The following is a 16,551-nucleotide window of genomic DNA, read 5'->3' as shown; positions in this document are numbered from 1 at the left end:
GCATTTATTGCCCATCCCTAATTGCCCTTGAGAAGCTGGTGGTGAGCCGCCTTCTTGAACAGCTGCAATCCGTGTGGTAAAGGTTCTCCCACAGTGCTGTTAGGAAGGGAGTTCCAGGATTTTGACCCAGCGACGATGAAGGAACGGCGATATTTCTAAGTCGGGATGGTGTGTGACTTGGAGGGGAACATGCAGGTGCTCGTGTTCCCATATGCCTGCTGCCCTTGACCTTCTAGGTGGGAGAGATCGCGGGATTGGGAGGTGCTGTCGAAGAAGCCTTGGTGAGTTACCGCAGTGCATCTTGTAACTGGTAGACACTGTAGCCACTGTGCGCCGGTGGTGGAGGGAGTGAATGTTTAAGGTGGTGGACGGGGTGCCAATCAGATGGGGTGCTTTGTCCTGGATGGTGTTGAGCTTCTTGAGTGATGTTGGCGCTGCATTCGTCCAGGCAAGTGGAGAATATTCCATCACACTCCTGACTTGTGCCTCGTAGCTGGTGGAAAGGCTTTGGTGAGTCATTCACAGCAGAATACCCAACCTCTGACCTGCTCTTGTAGCCACAGTATTTATGTGGCTGGTCCAGTTTAGTTTCTGGTCAGTGGTGACCCCCAGGATGTTGATGGTGGTAGACATTCAACAGCATTACTAGGTGATGGTAATGCCGTTGAATGTCAACAGGAGCTGGTTAGACTCTCTTGTTGGAGATGGTCTTTGCTTGGCACTTGTATGGTGCAAATGTTACTTGCCACTTATCAGCCCAAGCCTGGATGTGTCCAGGTCTTGCTGCATGAGAGCGTGGACTGCTTCATTACCTGTGGGATTGCGAATGGAACTGGACACTGTGCAATCATCAGCGAACATTCCCACTTCTGACCTTGTGATGGAGGGAAGGTCATTGATGAAGCAGCTGAAGATGGTTGGGCCTAGGACACTGCCCTGAGGAACTCCTGCAGCAATGTCCTGGGGCTGAGATGATTGGTCTCCAACAACCACTACCATCTTCCATTGTGCTAGGTATGACTGCAGCCAGTGGAGAGTTTTCACCCTGATTCCCATTGACTTCAGTTTTACTAGGGCTCCTTGATGCCACACTTTGTCAAATGCTACCTTGCTGTCAAGGGCAGTCACTCTCACTTCACCTCTGGAATTCAGCTCTTTTGTACATGTTTGGACCAAGGCTGGAGCGGAGTGGTCCTGGTGGAACCCAAACTGAGCATCGGTGAGCAGGTTATTGGTGAGTAATTGCCGCTTGATAGCACTGTCGACGACACCTTCCATCACTTTGCTGATGATTGAGATTAGACTGATGGAGCAGTAATTGGCCGGATTGGATTTGTCCTGCTTTTTGTGGACAGGACATACCTGGGCAATTTTCCACTTTGTCGGGTAGATGCCAGTGTTGTAGCTGTACTTGAACAGCTTGGCTGGAGGCGTGGCTAGTTGTGGAGCACAAGTCTTCAACACTACAGCAGGGATGTTGTCAGGATGGTGTGTGACTTGGAGGGGAACGTGCAGGTGGTGTTGTTCCCATGTGCTTGCTGCCCTTGTCCTTCTAGGTGGTAGAGGTCGCGGGTTTGGGAGGTTTGAATATTTTCATAGTTTTGAATGCCAGATCTACTCTTGATCTCTGCTCTAATAAACTTTGTTTTTCAATCACTTTTCATAACTAAAGCCCATTATCCTTGTGTCATCTTAGTGAATCTCTCCTGCACCCTCTCCATAACCATAACATCCTTCGTAAAATAGGACATCCAACGCAATATTCTAACTGTAGCCTAAATAATGATTTGTGTAAGTTTAACTTTTATACTCAGTGCCCTTATTTATAAAACCTGGAATTCCATATGCTTTTTATTTGTAGCTTTATCAACTTGTTCTCACATTTTTAAAGATTTGAGTTTCTAAACCCAAGTGTTTCTGTTCCTCTGCTCCTTTTAAAGTTTTGCTATCTGTTGTATATTCTCAGTCTTCCACCCTAAATGTACGGTCTCACATTTCTCTGCATTAAGTTTCCTCTGATATATATCTGTCCAATGTACTAACCTATTTCTGTGGACTGTTGCCCATGACAATTTCATGCTATCCACAGTGTATAGCCACTGAAGAAACTATTCCTCTTGCAATGAGCAAAAAAGGAACATTTCAAGATGCATTCCTATATAACCCACACTTCAGTAGCACATGGATCAGCATGCTTGAGAGGGTTTTGCTTGTGAGTAAACTATTGAAATTTGTTGTTGGGTTGGAATCCTCTTTAACCAACTATTAATATAGGATACCTGTCATGTCTACTCACAGAAAAATAATGATTTTCTGTTTTCCTTATAACTTGTTTTCAGATTTATATATACTAGGTTTAAGAGCCTAAGTCAGTGTTGTCTAATACATTAGCCACTCGGCACATGTGGCTAATTGGGAATCCAGATATGACTAATTACATTTGATTAATACATTTTAAAAAAATGGTTAATGGACACCATTGTTAGGCATGTGTTCTCAATATTTATACTTGCATGGCATACACATGTTATTCTTTAACAATTTTGTGCATTTGTTGGTAAAATGGTAAGATGAAAAGCAGAGTGTACGAGTGCTTTATCATTGTTGAGTGTCTTACTTCCTTGGTTACTGAGTGGTGGTAAATGTTTGTTAAGCAAATATACACGTATGTACATGTACCTGCATTGTATGAGCGTATGCAAGGTGTTTTCTACTGAAATTTGTGCATGTGACTAAAACGGTGTCACTGTAGCCACACCTATGGCTAGTCAGCAATTTCTATTCGAAAACACTGGCCTATGTCAACCATAAAACCGACCCAATTTATTAATTAATAGTTTAAGAAAAATTGAAATGTTTGTCAAATGCTATGTCAAGACGCGCTCAAGAGAATTCATGTTGTGATAATTAAACTTTATGTAGTGTACCTAGCTGGTAATGCGTTTCCTGGGGTTGGTCTGAGGTTGTGGTTTTGCCATTAAAATGCATAGTGCTGCTCTGGGATGCCTGTGTCTCCTCCCCATCAGTGATCTCACCAGAGCAGCATGGAGAGAAGGAGATGTGAACTGGCCTTTGTTGGGGTAGGAATTTTGATATTTTAAAAAATCCAAGGAATATTAATTTTATTTTAAATGAAAGTTTATTGGAAAGTTGAAGGTTGCATTGTATCTTGGTGGAAATAGTCTGTGCAGCTATACACGTAGGATATTCTAAAATGGCTGCCACAAATGTGCAGGAGTCGGTCCAATCAATCCTATAAGTGGAAGCTACCCCCTAGAATCTTGGAACTATTTTAATGTTCACTAATATAAGTTACTTATTTTGTTGGCAGGATGAAGTGGTGGAAGAAGAAGAAACCGAAATGCAATATAATGAGGAAATCTACAAGGATTCCAGCACATTCTTAAAGGTAAATAAATTTGCAGCTCAGGATTTTTTCAATTGGATGTTGTTGAAGTAAACGAAGCCACAAGCAATTTAAAGTACTGCATGCACTTGTGAACATTTTAAACACTTTTTGTCTATTTTTAAGAGCGGTTTGGCTTAAATGGCATTCATCATGGCAAAATTGGTATTCTGTGGTTTTTAAAAAAAAATGTATTCATGGGATGTGGGCCATACAGGCAAGGCCGTGTCTATTGCCCATCCCTAGGTGCTCCGAGAAGGTGGTGATGGCAGTCCTTCTCCTTGAATCTTGCAGTCCTTGTGATGATGCTTCTACCATGGTGATTCTGTCACCAAATACGTCTTAAAGGAGGAGAGACAAGTGGAAAGGCGGGGAGGTTTAGGGAGGGAATTCCAGAGCTTAGGGGCTAGACAGCTGAAGGCATGACAGCCAGTGGTGGGGCGAAGAAAGTCGGGGATGCACCAGTGGCCAGAATTAGAGGAACGCAGAGTTCTCAGCGGGTTGTAGAACTTGTGGCATCTATGTATCGGGTCAGCTTATTGCCCTGTCTGGTGCATTGAATCTAAAACCATTATATTAGAATGGCGAGAAATGCTTAGAATCAAACCTAATAATTCCCATTGTGTCAAAGTTAATAACATGCAACAATTAGCAGTCTGGCTGTTAATAGCACATGAACACTTCCAGTCACCCAGGCCCCCACTCATCATTTGTCTTACTGGCCTTAAGTTAGAGTCAAAAATGTTGCATTTTATATACAAGAAATATTTTAAATTGACAAAATTCTACAAAACTCTGTTACAAAAGTACATTTATATAGTACCTTATCACTTCTCAAATGTGTGCATACAATTAAATGCTTAAGTGTCCAAATAATTGTGATGTATGCAAATGTAGTAGCTATTTTGTGCACAGCAAGACCCCACAAGTAGCAATAAGATTAATGAGCAGTGTATCAGTTTTTAGTGGTGCTGGTTGAGGGAGTAATTCTGGCAAGGATACTGGACGAAATCCCACTTATCAAATTAATCTATTGGAATAGATAGACGGGGCCTCGGTATAACCTGTCATCTAAAGGACGACAACTCTGACAATGCAGCATTCTCGCAGTACTGCATAGATTGTCAGTCTAGATTATAGTCAGAAATCTCCTGGAATGGGACTTGAACCCACAACCTCAGGAGAGAATGCAACCAAGTGCGACAGGCTGACAATATTGCTACAAATATTCCAGAGGAGCAATAGTTCATCATTCTAGGTAACTTTTTAAAGTTACAAAATGTTTAGTTATCAGTACTGATGTTCATTCATTTGTAAATTAAGTCTATAAAGCGACACTATGGGGAAGGCAGGGAAGAGTAACAATCCTTCCAATCAAAAAAAGAAAATACTAACAATTCAAAAAGCCAAGTAACCATGCTTTTCTTAATTGTGCATTGCCCTTTCAGTTAAAGAATAATAATTTTTGAACCTATTTGATAAAACTTACTTCTAGAGCCTTTTGTACATATGATAAAAAATTGATGCTTGCATAAACAAAAGCGTTGGAAGTTTATTATTGATGGTCCCCTATAGATACATAGATAATTTTGGTTGGGAATAAAATGTCAAAGTGCAACTTTTGCAATATTTGCCAGTGAGGTAGAGGTATTTGACCAGTAAGATAGAATATCTCTTAATGCAAATGTGTGAAACTCCAGCAATACTTTTCTGCACTGGCTTTCTTAACACCAATGTATTTTGTGCTATATTCAGTCAATTTTGTGTATAGGTGGTATATTGAATGCACTGAAGAAAGTGTTTGAGGAATCTGATTTGACCTTAACATTTATGGGTGTATAATTTAGGTAGCATTTTTTAGTGTAATTAGTTAATTTAGTTGTAGGACATTCTGTAACAACAATTGAAAACTTGAGAATCCGCTTAGTGAATGTGCAACATCACAGAAACCTACTCAACCTTGAGATTCTGTAGTCAGGCCAAGTTCTGTTGACATGGAGCATGTGAACAAAGCATTTAGGTCTTCAGCTGATGCTGTGATGTTAGTACTATCCTGCCAGTGTAGACATTGGCATCATTTTATGCAGTTGTTTCTGTATTACTGCTAATTGACTGGATCCCAGTGTATACCAATACCAGTAGTGTGTGCCAGAAAGCATTAGTTCTGACTGATAAATACCTACAAATGCAAAAGTAACCTACCAACAGCGATACTTATTCTTGAGGAACTGAGGAAGTGGCTGGCTTTTTTCAATTACTGCAACTCAATTACTGATGTAGGTGAAGCTGGCACCTTATTGTCTATATCTAGGGCTATTGGTTCATCAGTTGGTTCACCTGGAATCAGTGATTTCATTTGTGACCTTCCAGGTGTTCATCCCATCTTTAAAGGTGAGAAGTAGTATTTCCTCCAGAGCCCTAATGGATGGGGGAGCTAATTTCAAGCTATTCATTATCATGAAACTTGCATTTCCTTTTGAATAATAGCATTTGCATTGTTGTGCAGTGGCCATTGAGGTGCCAGCTTAATGCACTTAACGGACATGTCATCTGAACAAGAATTTCAGGTTTTCAACTTTTTTCCCCACATGGTTAGTCACTAGGATTATTTGGGAAGATGTGATTTAGACTGTTGTTTATCGAGGCCTGATAGCTTATAAAGGATTCCTGAGGCCCTGATTATTGAGATAAATGCAGACTTATTTCAGGGTCACTTGGAAAGTGTGTGAAATTGTTAAGGGGCACTATCTCAGGTGCTTTTCCTCCATAAAGATGATGAACAATATGTGTATGTTGACATTTTGATGAATGAGGAATACCATTTAAGTAATTTTCTTTGGGTATTCTATAAACAGGGAACTCAAATAGCAACCAGGACAATGGCATAGAGGATTTTCTGATTGCAACAGTTTAAGGGAGCAGAATTAACAGCAGTTAACTTTATCATTAACTCAAAGCACTTCAGCTGTGAGTATATTCATTCCTATATCATTGGGCACAGTAACTCTTCCAGGCCAGTACCAAAATCATCACTCATTCATTTAAACAAAATGTTTAAAATATTAGAAATGACAAGAATTAAAATCAAAGGAATGTTGTTAATTCTTTAGTGTTTTTTTAAATTAAAAGCTCATGATGGGAGTCCTTTTGAAAAGACAGGCAGCCTTGACTTAGTTGCAGGACATTGGCAGGGGATTTCCACTTCTGCACTCGATAGCCCTTGATTTTCCCCCCCAATCATTCTAATTAATGGAACATGACAAGCTGGCGAATGCAGAGGTGGAGCCTTCCCCCATTGAGTCTGGAGTTGGTACCAGAGTAGTATATTTATTTATTTTTTTAAAAAGTAAAAGTAAAAAAACTTCTCAGTGGGAATGCCATAGGTCACCCAGCTTATACCAACATAGCTGAAAATGATTTGAGTGTTAGTGCTAGAGTTGCCTATCCATATTGAATCTGTCTTCCTGTTCAGGTGGACGTAAAAGACCCCATAGTATTATTTGACGAAGAAAAGAAGTGTTCTCCCGGTGTCCTGGCATTTATCCCTCAATCAACATCACTGAAAACAGTATAATTGGTTGCTTATCTCACTACTGTTTGTGGGACCTTGCTGTGTACAAGTTGGCTGCCGTAATTCCCTGCATTACAACAGTGACTACATTTCAAAAGTAATTAATTGATGGTGAAACATTTTGGGATGTCCTGAGGTCGCGAAAGGTGCTGTATAAATGCAAGTTTGTTTTTACATACTTTCATCCTTCCCTGTTTACCAGGGGCAACATGTTTGTCACTTTCTCAATGGAAAGGCAGGAATAACCAGCAGGCTGAGCACTTCTGTCAACTGGCTCGGTTCCATAAAGAATATACAGGCGACTGCAAAATACTCTGTCTCAGGATGAAGGCATCATGAAGTTGCCAATCTACAGTGCCACAACTATTTGAGGGACCAGACGAATGGGTGGATGGCTGCTGGAAGGGCCAGTGTTACCCTTTGCTGCCTTGACTATTAAAACCACTCGAGGACCCTTACACTGAGGTGGAGAAAAAATAGGATCATGCCTCCTTTCAAACTCTGGTGATATCATGGGCTGCTTGCAGTGGGCAGTACATCTGCCTTTCGTATGTTAAAGTGGTGCTTCTAGACAGATTAGGTGGGGTCCTATGCTACATTCTTGAAGTGCCAAATATCATAGTGTGCTGCACAACTTTACCATTCAAAGGGGGGAGCCCCTGCATTCAGGATGTGAGCTTGCGGAGGAGGGCAGAGAAGTGACTGAAACCGATGCATGGCCAGGCAGAATGGTGGGGTCAAGGAGTCATGGCAGGACTTTCTCTTAAAGACAACCCATGGGACCCTCCATGAACAGTCCTATTTCAAAAAAAAAGGACTTGCATTTATATAGCGCCTGACAGGACATCCCAAAGCGCTTTACAGCCAATGAAGTACTTCTGAAGTGTAGTCACTGTTGTAATGTAGGAAACGTGGCAGCCAATTTGCGCACAGCAAGCTCCCACAAACAGCAATGTGATAATAACCAGATAATCTGTTTGTGATGTTGGATGGGGGATAAATGTTGGCCAAGACACCGGGGATAATGCCTCTGCTCCTCTTCGAAATAGTGCCTTGGGATCTTTTATGTCCACCTGAGAGGGCAGACGGGGCCTCAGTTTAACGTCTGATCCAAAAGATGCAGCACTCGCTCGTCTCTGATCTGGGAGTGTCAGCCTAGATTATATGCTCAAGTTTCTGGAGTGGGACTTGAACCCACCACCTTCTGACACAGAGGCGAGATTTGTACCCCGAGATCCCTTTGCTCCTCTACCCCATTTAGACTCTTATTATCCAAGATGTATGTTGTCTCCTTATTCTTCCTACCAAAATGCAACACCTCACACTTGTCTATATTGAAATTCATTTGCCAATTACACCTCACACTTGTCTATGTTGAAATTCATTTGCCCATTCTGCAAGTTTATTAATGTCTTTTTGCATTTTGATGCATTCTTCCTTTGTATTAACCACACCCCTCAATTTGGTGTCGTCTGTAAATTTTGGAATTGTACTTCCGGTTCCCAAGTCCAGATCATAAATGTAAATTGCGAACAACAGTGGTCCCAGCATGATCCCTGTGGAACACCACTTCCCAGCTTTTGCCAGTCAGACTAGCTACCCTTAACCTCTACTCTCTCTTCTGTTTTGTAGCCAGCTTGTTATTCATTCTTCTACCTGTCCCTTGACTCCACATGCTCTGAACTTAGTCGTGAGTTTACATGGCGGTACCTTATTGAAGGCCTTACCCTCGTCTACTCTTTCTGTTACTTCTTCAAAGAATTCAGTAAGATTGGTCAAGCATGACCTTCCCTTTTGAAATCTGTGCTGACTTCTCTTTATTATTTTTTTGGTTTCTAGATGTTTTTCACTTACATCTTTGAGGAAAGGTACCATTATCTTTCCTACCACTGACGTTAAGCTAACTGGCCTATAGTTCCCTGGACTTGTTCTATCTCCCTTTTCAAATATAGGAATAACATTAGCTGTATGCCAGTCCTCTGGCACTTTCCCCATGTCTAATTAATTTATATATATATATATATATATATATATATATATGTAATAGTGCCTCTACTATCTCTTTAACTTTTAATATGCGTGGATGCAATCCATTCAGACGAGGGGTTTTATCCTTTCGCTTAAGTTTGATTAGTTTTATCAATTATCTCCCCCTTTCTATCTTAAATGTCTTTATATCTTTTTTGATCTCCTCTTCTGATGTCATGCCCACCTTGTTAGTTTGCCTGGTAAATATTGAAGCAAAGTAACTGTTCAATATTTCTGCCATTTTGCTGTCATTACCTGTAAGTTTATCTTGTGCATCCCTTAGTGGCCCTATCCCTATCCTGATTTCTCTTTTGTTATTTGAGTCTGTAGAATACTTTACTTTTTTTATATATTCCTTGATAATTTAATTTTGAAGTTCCTCTTTGCGTTCCTAATTTTTTTTTGATTTCTTTCCTAATATTCCCTTTTGCCATCCTCCTTTATTGTCTGTGTACTTAGGGTAATGCATTTTTCTTTTGTTTCAATTTTACCCTTATCTCTCTCTTCATCCATGGTGTTTCATCATTGTTCTTTTTTTTTACGAGGAATATATTTCTCCTGAACATCGTTTATCATATTCCCCACTGCTGTTCTATCTCTTTGTACATAGTACACAGTAGTCCAGGTGAGGGCTCACCAAAGCCCTGTACAACTGTAATAAAATTTCCTTACTCTTATACTCCATCCCCCTTACAATAAAGGCCGACATGCCATTTGCCTTCCTAATTGCTTGCTGTACCTACATGCTAACTTTTTGTGTTTCTTGTACGAGGGCACCCAAATCTCTCTGAACACCAACATTTAATAGTTTCTCACCATTTAAAAAATATTCTGTTCTTCTATTCCTACCAAAGTGAATAACCTCACACTTCCCCACATTATACTCCCATCTGTCACCTTCTTGGTTACTCACTTAACCTGTCTATATCCCTTTGCAGCCTCTTTGTGTCCTCCTCACAGCTTACTTTCCCACCTAGCTTTGTATCATCAGCAAACTTGGATACATTACACCCGGTCCCTTCATCTAAGTAATTAATTATAGATTGTAAATAGCTGAGGCCCAAGCATGGATCCTTGCGGCACTCCACTAGTTACAGCCTGCCAATCTTAAAATGACCCGTTTATCCCTACTCTCCGTTTTCTGTCTGTTAACCAATCCTCTATCCATGCTAATATATTACGTCCAAAAATCTTGTGTAACAACCTTTTATGTGGCCCTTTATCGAATGCCTTTTCCCAACCACTGATGTCAGGCTAACTGGCCCATAGTTCCCTGTTTTTTCTGTCCCTCCTTTCTTAAATAAAGGGGTTACATTTGCTACTTTTCAGTCTGCTGGGACCATTATAGAATCTAGAATTTTGGAAGATCACAATCAATGCATCCACTATCTCTGCAGCCACCTCTTTTAGAACCCTAGAATGTAGGCCATCAGGTCCAGGGGATTTATCGACTTTTAGTCCCATTAGTTTCTCCAGTACATTTTCTCTACTGATATTAATTATTTTAAGTTCCTCACTCTTATTAGCCCCTTGGTTTCCCACTATTTCTGGTATGCTTTTTGTGTCATCTTTTGTGAAGGCAGATACAAAATATTTGTTTAATGCCTCTGCCATTTCCTTATTCCCCATTATATTTTCTTCTGTCTCGGCCTCTAAGGGACCAGCGTTTACTTTTGCTACTCTCTTCCTTCTTACATACTTGTAGAAGTTCTTACAATTTGTTTTTATATTTCTTACTAGCTTACTTTCATATTCTATTTTCTCCCTTTTTATCAATTTTTTGGTCATCCTTTGCGCTTGTTGGGCTTCTCACATACTGGGTAAGAATGTGAGAAGCCCAACAAGCGCAAAGGATGTCCTGTATACACTGTAAAAACTCCATTCCCTTTTTCCCTTTCCCTACAGCTTCTTGCCAGTTTATTTGGTGGTAGTTGAAATCGCCCATGACTCTTACTTAATGTTTTTTACTCATTTTGTAGATTTACCTACATATTTCATCTTCCGCTTCCCTCCCTCTATTAGGTGGTCTGTAAAATATACCCATTAACGTGATCGATCCCTTCTTATCCTTTGTCGATCCCATCTTATCCATATGGATTCTGTTTCTATCTTAATATTACTTAACGTCTTTTTTTTCTATTGCCATTATCTTGTCTCTTATTAATACAGCTACCCCACCCGCCTTACTCCTTTCCAATCCTTTCTAAATATGTTACATCCTGCAATATTTAACTGCCAGTCCTGTTCTTTATATAGCCGCATTTCAGTTATCCCTACTATACCTTAGAGGATGAGACCGGGAAATTAATGGTGGGCAACATGGAGATGGCAAAAATGCTGAACAAATATTTTGTTTCAGTCTTTACGGTAGAGGACACTAAGAATATCCCAACACTGGACAAACAGGGGGCTCTAAGGGGGGGGGAGGAGCTAAATACGATTAAAATCACTAAGGAATTGGTACTCAGTAAATTAATGGGACTCAAGGCGGATAAATCCCCTGGACCTGATGGCTTACATCCGAAGGTCTTGAGGGAAGTGGCAGTGGGGATTGTGGATGCTTTGGTAATAATTTTCCAAAATTCTCTGGACTCGGCAAAGGTCCCGGCAGATTGGAAAACTGCTAATGTAACACCCTTATTTAAAAAGGGTAGTAGACAGAAGACTGGAAATTATAGACCAGTTAGCCTAACATCTGTGGTGAGTAAAATTTTGGAGTCTATTATTAAGGAGACAGTAGCAGAACATTTGGACAAACATAATTTAATAGGACAAAGTCAGCATGGCTTTACGAAGGGGAAGTCATGTCTGACAAATTTGCTTGAGTTCTTTGAGGACATAACGTACAGGGTGGATAAAGGGGAACCAGTGGACGTAGTGTATTTAGACTTCCAGAAGGCATTCGACAAGGTGCCACATAAAAGATTATTGCTCAAGATAAAGAATCACTGGATTGAGGGTAATATTCTGGCATGGGTGGAGGATTGGTTATCTAACAGGAAACAGAGAGTTGGGATAAATGGTTCATTCTCGGACTGGCAACCAGTAGCCAGTGGTGTTCCGCAGGGGTCGGTGCTGGGTCCCCAACTCTTTACGATCTATATTAACGATTTGGAGGAGGGGACCGAGTGCAACATATCGAAGTTTGCAGATGATACAAAGATGGGAGGGAAAGTAGAGAGTGAGGAGGACATAAAAAACCTGCAGGGGGATATAGACAGGCTGGGTGAGTGGGCGGAGATTTGGCAGATGCAATACAATATTGGAAAATGTGAGGTTATGCACTTTGGCAGGAAAAACCAGAGAGCAAGTTATTTTCTTGATGGCAAGAGACTGGAAAGTACTGCAGTACAAAGGGATCTGGGGGTCCTAGTGCAAGAAAATCAAAAAGTTAGTATGCAGGTGATCAAGAAGGCCAATGGAATGTTGGCGTTTATCGCTAGGGGGATAGAATATAAAAACAGGGAGGTATTGCTGCAGTTATATAAGGTATTGGTGAGACCGCACCTGGAATACTGCATACAGTTTTGGTCTCCATACTTAAGAAAAGACATACTTGCTCTCGAGGCAGTACAAAGAAGGTTCACTCGGTTAATCCCGGGGATGAGGGGGCGGACATATGAGGAGAGGTTGAGTAGATTGGGACTCTACTCATTGGAGTTCAGAAGAATGAGAGGCGATCTTATTGAAACATATAAGATTGTGAAGGGGCTTGATCGGGTGGATGCGGTGAGGATGTTCCCAAGGTTGGGTGAAACTAGAACTAGGGGGCATAACCTTAGAATAAGGGGCTGCTCCTTCAAAACTGAGATGAAGGGAAACTTCTTCACTCAGAGGGTGGTAGGTCTGTGGAATTTGCTGCCCCAAGAAGCTGTGGAAGCTACATCATTGAATAAATTCAAAGCAGAAATAGACAGTTTCCTGGAAGTGAAGGGAATTAGGGGTTATGGGGAGCAGGCAGGAAATTGGACATGAATTTAGATTTGAGGTTAGGATCAGATCAGCCATGATCTTATTAAATGGCGGAGCAGGCTCGAAGGGCCAATTGGCCTACTCCTGCTCCTATTTCTCATGTTCTTATAACTGGCTCCTCGCTATGAATTATTGGCTCCAGTTCCCCCGTCTTGTTTCCGATGCTGTGCACATTGCTGTACAGGCAATTTAATTTGTTTTTAATAATTGTTCTTAATAGGAAAGGGAACATGTGTTGACATCGAATATGGAACCAATAGTTGTGACTAATGAGGTATGGCCTAAATGGTTATTTGCAGCAGAGGGGCAGATATGGCAGCCTCTTGTTCACTGTGTAAAATATTAGTACGAGTAGGAAATTGAAGTGAGGCCTTACTTGTTGGGTTGGTACAAAGCCACCAAGTTATCTCACCCTTTCCCTTATTGGCCTTCATGCTAGTTATTTGGAGGACCTGCTCTTTATCGCTTATGGCTGCAGGGATTAATTGCTTTGCTGTGTGTATGTTCTCTTGCAAAGGTTGTGTGTAGCCTTCTACCAAAACAGAATTTCTACATTCGCACTGAAGACCAGGTTCAGTTTGTGTCTAGTCTACATTCCACCATGTTTGAAAGGAGGGGTAGGGATCATGCAATTAGTTTCAGGAGCCATATTAACTGGTGATACAACATTCAGTGAGCAAAACTCAAGCTGCCAAGTCGGAGCTGCACCTTTACTGAGATGGTGGTGACGGGATGTGAGGGTTGTGGCCAGTGCTTTTCAGGTTGCATTGCTGATATGGCAACAAGCTATGGCCTGAATGTTTAGTGATTGCATAGTAGAGGCATTCCTTTCTTTTCATGGAAGCCTATCTTGGTGGTCTTTTTCAACTCAAACTTATTGTGCAGTCGCTCTTGTCACCAATAGATGTGAAAGAGTTCTCCATACGTCGCAATTTTCTGTTGCACCTCCAGCAAGACTTCCAAGGTCTCTTCAATGAATGGGGCACTTGGCAGTGCTCCTCCAGCCATATTCTTTACCCAGCCATCAGTCTCCACCCAAAATGTGCAGCAGCCTTTTAAGGACTGCAGTTCATATTCTTCCTCTCCACATACCCGCCGCCGCCACCACCCCCATCCCCTGGCCCACCACCCCCAAATGACTCAGCACTTCCAGTGCACGTTTTTAAAAAAAATGCACAGGGACTTTGGACCCCACAGAACCCAGCACGATGGGCCACCATACAAACAGCATGGGTGTGTGAACACCAGAACTATGGGCCATTGTTTGGTCTTGCCTTACCTCGGAATCAGCCCTATTGAGATAGATAGGTTACTCTGTTGCTCTATAGCTATCCATACATCTAGCAATCCGCATCAATATTATTTGAAACGGCCAATAATAAAATGCAGTGCTGCTTTGAGTGGTACAGAACTGAATGTATTTAAGTTTGATACTGAGCTGCTTACCATTTCAGATGAATTAGGATATCTTCAGTTAGATTCCTAAAAGTTCCCTTTACAATATGAACCAGCAGAATTTATGAAAGATAATGGCAATGATGAAGAATATATTCCTCTAGTCCATCTAGTTATGACAGTGGAAGGGAGAGCTTTCTGGACATTTCCTCTTGAATGATGTGGAAATGGGGGAAAAATTTGTACATAAGTCATCGGTCTCGGGTACTTAAAGCCTGGCTCAGTTAATTTGCAATAATAAAATTGAAATTTTAGTTGTCAAAGGAAGGACAGATTTAAGATGTGGCCTCAGTCTGTATAATTGATTTTATACCTTGACTGAAAAACAGATTGATTAAACAAGCAAGAATATCAGGAAGAGAAAACAGGTGGTCATGAATGTACAATGATATATCATCTGCATAGAGAGAAATCTTATGGTATTGACTAGCATTTTAGAACCATACAGCCTGTGAGAACAACTATAAAATAGTTTTTACAGCATTATAGTGTCAGCCTTGAATCAGTGGTAGCACTCTCACTTCTGATTCAGAAGATCATCCGTTTAAGTCCCACTCCAAGGACTTGAGCAAGTGTTCTAGGCTGGCATTTCAGTGTGGTAGTGAGGGAATCTTTTGAATGAGACGTTAAACTGAGGCACCGTCTGTGTGTGCTGGTGAATGCAAGAGATTCCACAGCAGTATTTGAGGAAGTACTGGGAAATCTCATGGTGTCCTAGCCAACATGTATCCCTTAACCAATGCTCCTAAAACAGATACATTCAATCATCTCATTGCTATTGGTGAGACCTTGCGGTGTGCAAATTAGCTGTCGTGTTTGCCTGCAAAATAGCAGCGACCATACTTCAAAAAGTAATTTATTGATTGTAAAGAGCTTTAGGGCGTTCTGGGGATGTGAAAAGTGCTATATAAATGAAAGTTCTTTCTTCTTTTAACCTTCAAATGTGAATAATTGCATTAAAGTATTAGCAACGGTGTTCACTTCAGCCACATGCTGCAAAACATTGCTTGTTTTGCTTTTTGCAACAAATGTTGCCTTGTAATTACACAGCCATCAACAAACAGGAGACCTAAACTATCAGTTTAAATGGTATCTGCTAACAATCTATGATTGTTTTGGAGGGTGGTGGGGGGGGAACGACTTGATTTGAAAATGTGATTCTTTTGTGGAGTTTATGTGTTGCAGTACCTTAATTGAGGGTTTGCCCATCTCACTCATTACTATTTACCAATCTGTTCTGAGCTTTTATGGTATATTATTTGTATGTCGAGGAAGCCATTTAATTGGATATTACATTTATCTAGTGGGCCTAACTGTTTGTATTGGAAAAATATATCTAGTGGATTGCTGAGATGTAACCCCTACGCTACGTAATTTCCATGAAATTATGACATTTTAATTAGATATTTTCCTTTTAAGAACCTTAAAGATGTAAATATTCATTCTAAAGTTGCACCATTCAAAAATGTAATAATTAGCATCCACGATACTCTGATATATTTTGAATAAATAAAACAACTAGGCAGAGCACTGGGTATATTCAAGGATTACAGAATGCTATCTATTTTTATGCTGAAACTTAAAACCAAAGGCAAACTGGAATTTTATAATTGTAAACAATTTTACAACACCAAGTTATAGTCCAGCAATTTTATTTTAAATTCACAAGCTTTCGGAGATTTTCTCCTTCCTCAGGTAAATGTTTCAAGATCTCCTTGAAGCCTACGCATTTATACATATTGAATAATACATGGTGTTTACAGACTGCCCCTGCAACTGCCCGTTGCCAAGGCAATCACCGTGTTCAGACAGAGAGGTGTCATCTGCAGAACCCCCGAATACACATTCAACAAAAAAACAAACAGGGAAAAAAAACAGAGAAAAAAAAACACAGAGAGAGGCAGAAACATCCGGAAGGCAGAGAGAGCTAGCAAATGACCCATTATATTAAAAACAGATAACATTTGTTCGCTGGTGGGGTAACGTGTAGCGTGACATGAACCCAAGATCCCGGTTGAGGCCGTCCTCATGGGTGCGGAACTTGGCTATCAATTTCTGCTCGACGATTTTGCGTTGTCGTGTGTCTCGAAGGCCGCCTTGGAGTACGCTTACCCGAAGG

At 40.8% G+C, this 16,551-nt stretch overlaps 1 protein-coding gene across 1 annotated transcript in view; it reads left to right on the top strand.

The window, feature by feature from the left end:
• mettl14 (methyltransferase 14, N6-adenosine-methyltransferase non-catalytic subunit) overlaps window positions 1–16,551 on the top strand; it is a 68,494-nt gene that overhangs the window by 29,766 nt on the left and 22,177 nt on the right. Inside the window, exon 4 of the mRNA XM_067990924.1 lies at window positions 3,332–3,409. Coding sequence (XP_067847025.1) covers window positions 3,332–3,409 — 78 coding nt within the window. The remainder of the gene's footprint in view (window positions 1–3,331; window positions 3,410–16,551) is intronic.

Source organism: Heptranchias perlo, chromosome 1 (genome assembly GCF_035084215.1).
Source record: "Heptranchias perlo isolate sHepPer1 chromosome 1, sHepPer1.hap1, whole genome shotgun sequence".
NCBI classification, from domain to species: Eukaryota; Metazoa; Chordata; class Chondrichthyes; order Hexanchiformes; family Hexanchidae; genus Heptranchias; species Heptranchias perlo.
The sequence above is the reverse complement of the archived record's forward strand: the minus strand, read 5'-3'. Positions and strand labels throughout refer to the sequence as shown.